Raw genomic sequence first — 10015 nt, 5'->3', positions numbered from 1 at the left:
TCTCCTTAAAGTTAATAAAAGTAGATCATGACTCCTTCGACAGAAATTTCCCAGTAACTCCCACATCTCATTGGGACGCTTAATGTAACAGTGTAACCCAACAACATGAATGTTATCGGTTACGTCTGAGCTCTGTCAAAATATCTACTGTGAGAAAATTAACATAAAACTCCAGTTAAGAAAAAGTAAATGTTGCTGCAAAACTATTGACAAGGCTTTGTGTAATAATGCATACGAGTGGTGTTGCTACACAGTAGATATGGCAAATGAAAAATACATGACAGTATTATTGTGTGACTGTAAAATGGATGTAGGTGTTTTGCAGATCATTGTGATTGTTTCGGTCTGCTCCTGGTCATTTAGCATCTGTAGTCTTTTTTTGCATTTCTTTGTGGTGGTTGTGTGTCTCTTTGTGGCTAGAAATGTACAAACTTAAATTATCAGGTCATAATTGTTGTTTTTGTTGCCTATATAGTCCAGTCTGCTCTTTGTGGATCCGTTGAGGAACAGTAAATCTAAAAAGGTCTTGTGAATACAGAGATAAATAGAAGGTAGAAGTTTAAAAGTTTTTAAATGTTGAGTCACGGTCAGGATGAATCAAATGTTTGTCTTTCTGCTCAGCAGCTCTGAGTGCTGCTGCCAATAACTTACAAAACTTCTGGAAAAGTCTTCAGGCTCAGCAGCGTCAAGTCAGACAGAGTTTGACCTCATATCATCAGGAAGACGGATTCTGATTTCAAAATAAAAGCCGAACGCTGTGTAAAACAACTTTAGGGCTCTATTTTTTCACTGTAAGTGAGCTTTTACATTATACCTGGGGTTTTATGCTGCGGTTGAAACCAGCAGGTCTGGTGATGACAGTGTTCCCGGTTCGCAGTGGTCAGCAAAACCCGCCGAGACATGGACCAACTGGATCCGGGAACAGTGTCATGGGTGTCGCCCAAGGCTCACTGACGCCACATGGGAAGTCAAGGATGGTCCTGGTTTGTGTCGTCCAATCCCACAGAAGCACAAATTGCTGAAAACATTAATGCAGGCAGTGACAGAAAACCGTCTGAACACACATGACTCATCGCAGCTTGTTGCGTACGAGGCCGTGCAGCTGCAGACAAGCCAGAGTTCGCATGTTGACCCCTGCGGTCTGGCATGTGAGCATCCTAACTGAACCACGGAGCAATGGTGGAAAGTAGCCATGGTTTTCTTCTACATCATGTAAATGCAGTTATCTTCCCCCCTCCATGAACTTTGTTTACATTTCGAAAGAAACATCCTAGTGATGGTTTTATTCTGAAGGGTCATACCGGATATTGGCTCCTTCCGTCAAAGCAGCTTGACAGTAGCAGCGGACGGGATGCTTGGTCAGTGAATCACATGTCTTGCACCGACCCCGTTATTCTCTGGTATAAAAACGAGCAGCAGCGGCACCGAGGCAGCTTCAGACAGTCTGGAGTCTCAGGAAACAGACAGAGGTGAGTCACTGGGCTTTTCATTTATTTTTTTCATCTATATTCTCAGTCTGCAGCTCAGTGATGCTGATGAAAATGATCTCCTCATATGCAGATTTTCTACCCTATAAAACAGCTTTATTCTAACAAATTCAGACCTTTGCATCACACTGGCTGCTTTTTCCACATTTGTTCAAAGGAAATTTTGCATTGCAAAACATTTGATTTGGGTCATGATGTTATGTCTTATTTCATAATGCAGTTGCAGAAATGCTGACTTCATGTCAAACCGCTGTTAGGTGTTGTTTGTATTGCTTACTCATGGGTGTGAGTGACCTCCATCTTTGGATCAAAACAAGTGGATTAGGGCAGATGACATCATGAGTGGAGGCTTAAAAGTTGGACTCAGCAGCAGCAGCAGCATGTCGTCCTGCAAAAGAAGAATCAGAACATGAGGATACAGGAAGGATTTTTAAGAAAATGTACATTTTTATTTGAAATAATCATTCAGGTTCAACCGTCCTCCTTATTTATAGATGCTGTAGAAGGACTTTTTGATTATACTAATAATTTGCAGGCAAAATCTTGGGCATTTTAGCAGATTTTCTGTTTTTAGACCTGGCCTGAATTTAGCACGTACTGTAACACAGGTGAATCCTCTGGGTGCAAAGATTCCCCAAACACCTTGAAATGAGGCTGAAATGAGGCCACGAGTTCCAGTGTCCCATTTTTTTGTAAGATTAGTTAACTCTTTATTTGTGCATAACCTTTTCCCTTTTTTTAATGGAAAGAATGAAACAGATACGAAGGAAAAATTTGTGGAATAACCGTGTAAACATGCATCAGAAGTTCAAAAATACTCAATAGATTTTTTTGACACAGGTTAAAACGTGATGCATGAAGAACTAATTGAGTGATAAGAACTCAAAGAGACAAAGTGCATTTAAAAGTCATATACAACAAATGCATTACAGTGACTACATTGGGCGATAATTAACAATGATAATACATGAATATTTTTTTTCTCCCTTTCTGCAGCCCAGAACTCAAAGATATCACAGTGTCTGTGACGTAAAACTGGAAATGATCACGTTTGAGATTCTGGGACTAACTTCAACGATCAATTGATTATCAAAATAGTTGCGTACAAATTTTCCAATGACTAACTAGTTGATAATCGGACTAATCGTTTCAACCTCAAAAAAAGAAAGAAAGAAATGGTCCTAAATCTGTAGAACAGTGGACAGATGTTGTACATATATTTGACATCATGGAGCTGGAGCTGAATTCTCTGGGAGGCCTGTAGTTGCAGGCAACATCTGGACAGGAGGACTGCGGGACAGTTTGCATTCTTTCAGTTGTGTAACCAGGATCCCTGCAGCTGCTGCTATTCAGCAAAATACCACGACTCGACCTCTGCCGTGTAAATTATTCCTCCTGATCTCTCTCCCTTTTTCATTTTCACTCGCGTCACTTTTTTCTCTCTGTGACTTTGTTTCTCTCTTCTCTTCCTCCCCAGTGTTGCTCAACCACTGGCTCTCTGTGCACATGAGACCTCATCGTACTGTGTGTTTTTCTCCCCCTCACTCATTAAAAAAACAGTCTGTCCCTGTTTACAAACCTACTGGCATGCCGTAATTAAGCAGGAGGTTCATTTGTCACATGCATAATGACCTCATTGTGTAAGCGGCTGCGGTTTGGTGCAAGCTCATGGACGCATGAGCTCACGTAAGCGAGGAGAACGTTTTCTTTAATTATTTTTTAAGCTCCCAGGTGGGGGGGCGTCCAGTCCTGCTGGGTCTGGAACTTCATTTTTAGATGAAGAACTTATTTCTATCCCAACGGCGAGAAAATCCATTATTGGAGTCCACAATTTTAAATCCAAGTACAGATTCAAAAGTCTGCAATAATTACAAATATGCCAGCCGGAAACCTGGGGGGGGGGGGGGGGGGGGGGGATGTGTATAAAATGATGACATCTCACGTCTCATCTCAAAAGAAGTCCCAAAATACTGTTGACAAGATTTAACCTCCAACCTTACTGTGGTTGACGAAGGCCGGTGGGCCATTGTATTTAGAGGAAAAAGGAGGATTACGTTTGTCTGCAGAAATAATGAACAGAGAGATTAGACGCACACAGAGAGATTTGTACTCAGCTGAAGCTGCACGGAGAAGAGAGAGGGTCAGTCCGTCTGTCTGGCGACTTTCACTCGCTGCGCAATCATGTGTGTTTGTTCGTCCGGAGGTCAGAAGCTACAGACAGTCACTGTTGAATTGTTGAATATTCAGGCAGCTGATCGAGCACACGCCAGGGGACAAGTGGGTAGACAAAGAAAGGAGCTGCTGTTGAAAGGTCAGTCAAAGTCACAGGAAGCACTGAGCTGAGGTCAGTTTGGAGACAATGTCCTTTGTTGACAGAAAATGATCCATTCAACCTGCATGACTGCATGAATTTTGTTTTTCTCTTTTTTTTTATTGATCGGCACGGCTATTTTTAAGTTGTGCAGTGTAACACAACACGGCATGATGCATCTCAACGCAGTGCTGCTGAGCAAGGGTCCATTTTTCTACTGCGTAGGTCTCTGGTCGCTGGTGTCTCCACAGGGGCAACGTTGTCGCCATCTAGTGGAGATGTCGGGACATCACAAAAAACACAATCTGAAACTGTGCTGTGATCTCGTCCACAGGTTTTTTTTCTCTCTCTCTCATCATTGCCTGCTGGCCCCAGTGAGAGTCAGAGAAGATGTTGATGATGATGATGATGATGAAGAGGAAGGGGCTGAAGTCTCTGACCGTGGTCGCTCTCCTCCTGGCCTCAGCCAACTGCATCCTGCCTCCGTCCAGAGAAGATCTTCAACGTGAGTTTCACAGCACCAGCATACAAAATAAATTTAAAAAATGAAAGGGTCAGTTCTCGGTATTCCATAATAAACTTTTGTCATTTGTAACATTACATTCATTTTTTACTTTCTGTTTTTTTTTTCATTATTATTTTTAATTCGTCCCATAAAAAATATACAAAGTTAAGTTTTCGGATTATGCAGAGTATCCATAATTTCTTCAATAACAACCTGGTGGCAGCAGGCTAAAGTTAAAATATCTCAGTGGCTACATATCACGAGAAAAAATATGTATTGACATGCTAAATGATAGAAAAATAACCTCAAGTAACTCACAGAGGAGCAGAGGCATAGGATGATGTTTCAACTGAACAATTTAGGGATGTTGACATTTTAGCGCAGGCACAGAAGTTGGAGTTGTCGTAATATTCCACAAAGCCTAAAATATATGAAACATAATTATGGATCAGTCCTCCCTTTGAACGAGTGCAATATGCTTCTCTTCGCAGAGCTCTCCGTTCAGGGGGAGAAGTATCTGGACAAGCAGATTGAAAACGCCATAACCGGAGTGAAGGAGATGAAGAGCGTGATGCAGAAATCTTCGGAGGATCACCAGAAGTTTCTGGACGCCCTGGAGAAGACCAAGCATCAGAAAGATGTACACAATAATACTACAATAGTGATATTAGTGTTGGGGGTCAGCACTTATGCCAGAATGAGAGAGTATTTCTTTGTATGAAAGGATGGATTTACAATGCTTTTCAAAAAGTAGGTGTTAGGATCTAGTTAGTAAGTGAGTTCTAGTGATAGTAGTTATGGTCTACTGCAAACACAAATTGACTTATTTGGTTCCAGTAAAATTGATGTGAAACAAGCAAAAACGGATTTTTCCAGAATTTAAAAAAAAAAGAAGAGGAAATTACCAAAAAAGACTTCCTCGCTGTTGTTGCTGCCTGATCAGCTCCGACAACCGCTTTCTTGTGACATGGAAAGTAAATTAAACGCATTGATATATATTTAAAGACAAATGCGTTGCAAAATATATTGTTCTACGTACGCGAATCGCTCTCTGTCTTGACCGCAGGAAGCGCTGCGCACGGCTCAGGAGATGGAGGCCAAGCTGGAGCAGGAGGAGGAGGTGTGCAACGAGACCATGAAGGCTCTGTGGGAGGAGTGTAAGCCCTGTCTGAAGAACACCTGCGTCAAATACTACTCCAGGACCTGCAGCTCCGGGTCCGGACTGGTGGGACGCCAGGTGGGGAGGCACACTCATCTTAGTTTTTGGTGATGCTGGTTCCGAAAAAAAAAAAAGGTCTTGTTGTATACTAAGTAGCGATGATGTGAAGATGCATTGAAGAGAAGTCCGCCGACACCGTCTTGATTGTATATAAAGGTTTATTACAAAAAAGACCAGCATCGATTCAAGCCCTGCAGAGCTTGGAGAGTGTCCGGCCAAAAGGACAACCCTCCCGACTCTTCTTGGGGGTAATATTTATAGGTCCATTGTTTACTTGTGTAAGAACCTCTGGTTAGAACCAAGTTATGCTATGTAAGACATGGAACTTAAAGGGGCCACAAGGAAAGGTGAGGGGTCATCAGGAGGCCCCTAACTTGGCATTCCAAAGAAAGAGATGTAAACACATATTCCCCTCTCATTCCGCATATGGACAAAAAGACACTACAGTCTCCTGTTCACGCACCACGACGAAATAGCGGCCCGTCGAAAGTCCTGCTCCCTCAGAAAGGAGTGATTCAAAGGGGGCGTTTCTGCGTTTCTCCGCAGCTGGAGCAGGTGCTGAACAGGTCGTCTCCCTTCTCCATCTGGATCGACGGGGAGAAAATGGACGTGCTGCGGCGGGAGGGCCAGCGGCAGAACAAAGAGCTGCAGAGCCTGGAGGAGAAATTCACCGTGATGGCCGACGGCGTGGACAGCATCTTCTCAGACAGTATGAAGGTATGAGCCCAAACGCCGCCCCCGATCGGACGACGGGCTGCCGAGCGGATTCTCACCTCTGTCCCTGTGCTCCTGGTGTCTCTCAGGTGGCCGACCACGTCCACGACGGCCCTCCGGTCTTCTTCCTCCCCAGTTTCCTGGGGCCGTACACTCGCCGCAGCAGAAGCATCCGCTCTCTGTTGCAGGATCCTTTCAGCGGCTTCCAGAGCTTGTTCTCCCCCATGATGGGGATGGGCAGGAACTTCTTCCGGTCCATGGACTCCATGATGGACATCGACTCCGACGCTCCTCCTGACGACAGTACGACCTAGACCCACATCACGGCTGTAGATGCCTCGTTTCCTTTATGGGTTTGAGGCCGGGCCTCTATTGTAATTTCTATTTTCACTATTTATTGAGACAAAACTTCACAGACATCAACATTTAGTTCTTTTTCAAGGTAAACATTGTAATAGAAGAGACAACCTAAATTGTCATTGTACAACAAAGGTTAGAGGTGCTACTTCTGTAAATTTATAAATATGACAAAAGACACGACCAAAAAATACGGGACTAATAAATACTTCAAAATAGAGGAGTGGTTACCTATTTGTGTTTCCGTCAAAATATCATAAATAAAATATTTTGACACATATAAGTATATATATATATATATACATAAGTGAGGATGCTTTCAAAATAATACAGTAAATCGTTTTTTAATCAATATTTGGTGGTAAGTTTCAAAAATACTGTACATTGTTAGAAACGTTTTGTATTTTTTTCGTTTGCAGGCGGCAACATGAACGAGGACGTGGTGATCACTAAACCGTTCGGCGACGGCAGGATGACCTGCAGAGAGATCCGCCGCAACTCCGCCGGCTGCATCAAGTTCCGCGACGAGTGTCAGAAGTGCAAAGACATCCAACATATCGGTGGGATTTTAAATTTTTTTTTGGACAAATATCACTACTCATCCAAAATGCAAACATGAATACAAGAAAGTTGTAATAGTGGAGATGTTGGTGGCGCAGACTTCAACAAGTAAGAACGTTTAATAGTTTGAAATTTGTGAAAAATACCATAAATGAATTAGTAAACATTATTATGATGATTAAATAAATCGTTTAAGATGCCATTAAGCTAATTACAGTGATTGTTTGAAGGGATCAGTGAGTCCTCTCAGTCGATGGAGACCTGAACGATGAGCCAGACATGTTTTTATTGGAGCGACACAATTAGAATTTATGATAATGTTGGAAACAGGAAGCACTTGACCGGGGATGCAGCAAGAGAGTGAGTGTGTAATTTCATTATCTAATCTCTTCCTCTGCGTTAATGGTGTTTTTGTTCCTCTGCCGTGAACAGACACGATGTGACTCAGCTGCTTGTTTTTCACCTGAAGCTTAATAACCTTAAAATCATGTTTCATAAGAACATTATAATTTGACATCACAGGAGGGGTGCTGCACTGTGAAACAGCTTTTTTTTTCCTAACCTTTCTGAACCACCATGATGATGATGATGATGATGATGATGATGATGATGATGATGTCCTTCGCAGACTGCTCTGGGACCAGGCCCCTGGAGGGCCCCCTGAAGGAGGAGCTGGAGGAGGCCCTGGCGCTGGCCGAGCGCTTCACCCAGCAGTACAACGGCCTCCTGAGGAGGTTCGAGGAGCAGATGTTCAACACCTCCTCCGTCCTGGACCTGTTCAACAGGCAGTTCGGCTGGGTGTCGTCCCTGGCCAACAACACCGGCGGCGGGGACGGCATCTTCCACGTTCAGACGGTACGCAGAAATTCCATCTGTCAAATGTCTTCCTCCGTCTGTCTGTGAAGGGCAGAAGCTGGAACCGTACAGTACGTACAGACCAAATAGAGCAAATAATGGAAGTGTAAAATGTTGTTATGAAATTAGTTGTGATACCTCGGTTACTTGTGTTGTGCTAAATTAACAGAATATAACAAAAAAAAAAATGAAGTATGAAAAAAGGGTATTTCAGGATTAACCCCAACTTTCTTACATATATTTGAATGCACATGTTTTGTTAGTAATGTGGTTATTTCAAACATTTGCAAGTGGATTTTTCTTATTACTAAGTGTCTTTTTGTACCTTATTTTCTATGCAGCAATTCCATTAAGTGTTAAGATAATGAAAGAAATCTTGAGCCTCACATTTAGCTTTACAGCCAAGCTTGTATAGATTTTATTCCATTTAAAAGAAACTATAAAGAAACCATGAAGTTAAAATAGTCATGGAAAAAAAGAGAAAATTAGAATTAAATGAGAATCAAAAGTATCTGCTCTCTATTTATGGACACATTCAATATAACAATAGCGAGACGAACTGCCAAACCTTGCTCCCTCCCTGTGCTGCAGGTGATCGGCAGGGACGCCGCCGAGAAGCAGCCCGGCGCGGCGAAGCAGCCCGGAGACACGGAGGTGTCCGTGCAGCTCTTCGACTCCCCCCCGATGAACGTCAGCGTGCCGGGCGACATCCCCTGGAACGACCCCAAGTTCTCCGAGGTGGTGGCCCAGGAGGCTCTGGACCGCTACAAGGAATCCAGCATGTGAGTGTCACATATGAAGGGACAGTTCAACACTTTTGATGAGAGTGAGAGGAGAAGGATGAACTCACTTCATTCCAAAGAGAACGTAGGATATTCAAGCATCACCGAACAACCCGTGATCTCACCCTCTGTGTTGTTGTCGTTGTTTTCCAGTATGGTGAAGTAAGTTCCCAGTTGGATCTGCGCCCCCCGACCTGCACTGACAACAGAATGTTCTGGATTCATCGAAACGCACCTGGAACAAAAAAAAACCAAACAAAAAAAAAAAAGCCAACCCACTGATCCTGTTGTAAAGCCTCTCAGAGTCCTGCTTTCGCAAACGACACAGTTTAACCTCAAGAGATTTGTATTGTTCTGTTAGAGCTCTTTGTCCTGCTGTAAGAGAAGGTATTAAGTAGATAAGTGGCCTGACTGTATTTCTGTTGTACCTCCAACATTAAGGCCTTTTTGCAGTATATATATATATATATATATATATATAGGATTTATATATATATATATATATAAATCCTATATCTGAGCTGGTCTTTGCTTAAACGTGCCACAACACTTAAAATGATTTACGCTAAGTTTCCGTTAAAAGCCAAAACTGTTGTTATTCAGTCTGGAGTGGTTTATTCTGACTGGCGTTCTAACTCCAGTAGATATCACTATTATTTTCTCAAGAACAATTTAATAAAGATAAATAGATTTGTTGCAAAACAAAGAAAAAAAGCAAGAAAAGCAAAATGTATTCAATCCTCTACAGATCTCTGCTAAGTGATGGATTTAATAATCTCTGATTAGAGAGAAAACGCTTGGGAATGTAAAAAGAATAGACGCAGAAAATCCAGGATGGCTTGGAGCCCCTCTCTGTAAAACCGCCTAGCAATGAAGCAATACATAAGCGATTTCATAAAACCTGCTCAAACCACTCTGTCTCGGTTCCTTTTCTGAATGTGGTATTCTCGTGATGACGTAAGCATTTTTGAGTAACAGCTTTATTACATGAAGCGTTTATTGTCCTATTAAATTAAAAGTCTCTGCTGCAAATGGTAAGTGGGTAGTAAAAAAGTAAAAACAACATGTAAAACTTTAAATGTAAGGATGACATCATTTCTCACTTGTTTCTTAACAATGCAAATTTTTCTGTGCTCGACAAGATTCAAAATCTAAGATTTGGAAAGTAAGATTAATTATTAATTAAACATTCCCAGAAGACTTCAGTCCTATATATATATTTTT

At 42.2% G+C, this 10015-nt stretch overlaps 1 protein-coding gene across 1 annotated transcript; it reads left to right on the top strand.

Annotated features, from left to right (window-relative positions):
- The first annotated feature begins 1336 nt into the window (after positions 1-1336).
- clu (clusterin) lies at positions 1337-9704 on the top strand. The gene is made up of 10 exons (XM_035617202.2): positions 1337-1469; positions 4133-4303; positions 4795-4943; positions 5370-5540; positions 6069-6239; positions 6326-6539; positions 7013-7153; positions 7783-8009; positions 8601-8791; positions 8945-9704. Exons 2-10 carry the CDS (start codon positions 4189-4191, stop codon positions 8955-8957), a joined length of 1392 nt encoding a protein of 463 aa, XP_035473095.1. The 5' UTR covers positions 1337-1469; positions 4133-4188; the 3' UTR covers positions 8958-9704.
- Positions 9705-10015: the final 311 nt, after the last annotated feature.

This window comes from Scophthalmus maximus, chromosome 18 (assembly GCF_022379125.1).
Source record: "Scophthalmus maximus strain ysfricsl-2021 chromosome 18, ASM2237912v1, whole genome shotgun sequence".
Lineage (NCBI taxonomy): Eukaryota > Metazoa > Chordata > Actinopteri > Pleuronectiformes > Scophthalmidae > Scophthalmus > Scophthalmus maximus.
This window is presented reverse-complemented; position numbering and strand designations above follow the sequence as displayed.

Excerpts from the sequence above, each read along its gene's own strand:
- clu (XM_035617202.2), top strand. The coding sequence starts at position 4,189 with ATGTTGATGATGATGATGATGATGAAGAGGAAGGGGCTGAAGTCTCTG. Across the intron at positions 4,304-4,794 it reads GTCCAGAGAAGATCTTCAAC|AGCTCTCCGTTCAGGGGGAG; the intron begins GTGAGTTTCACA and ends TTCTCTTCGCAG. Across the intron at positions 7,154-7,782 it reads CAAAGACATCCAACATATCG|ACTGCTCTGGGACCAGGCCC; the intron begins GTGGGATTTTAA and ends TGTCCTTCGCAG.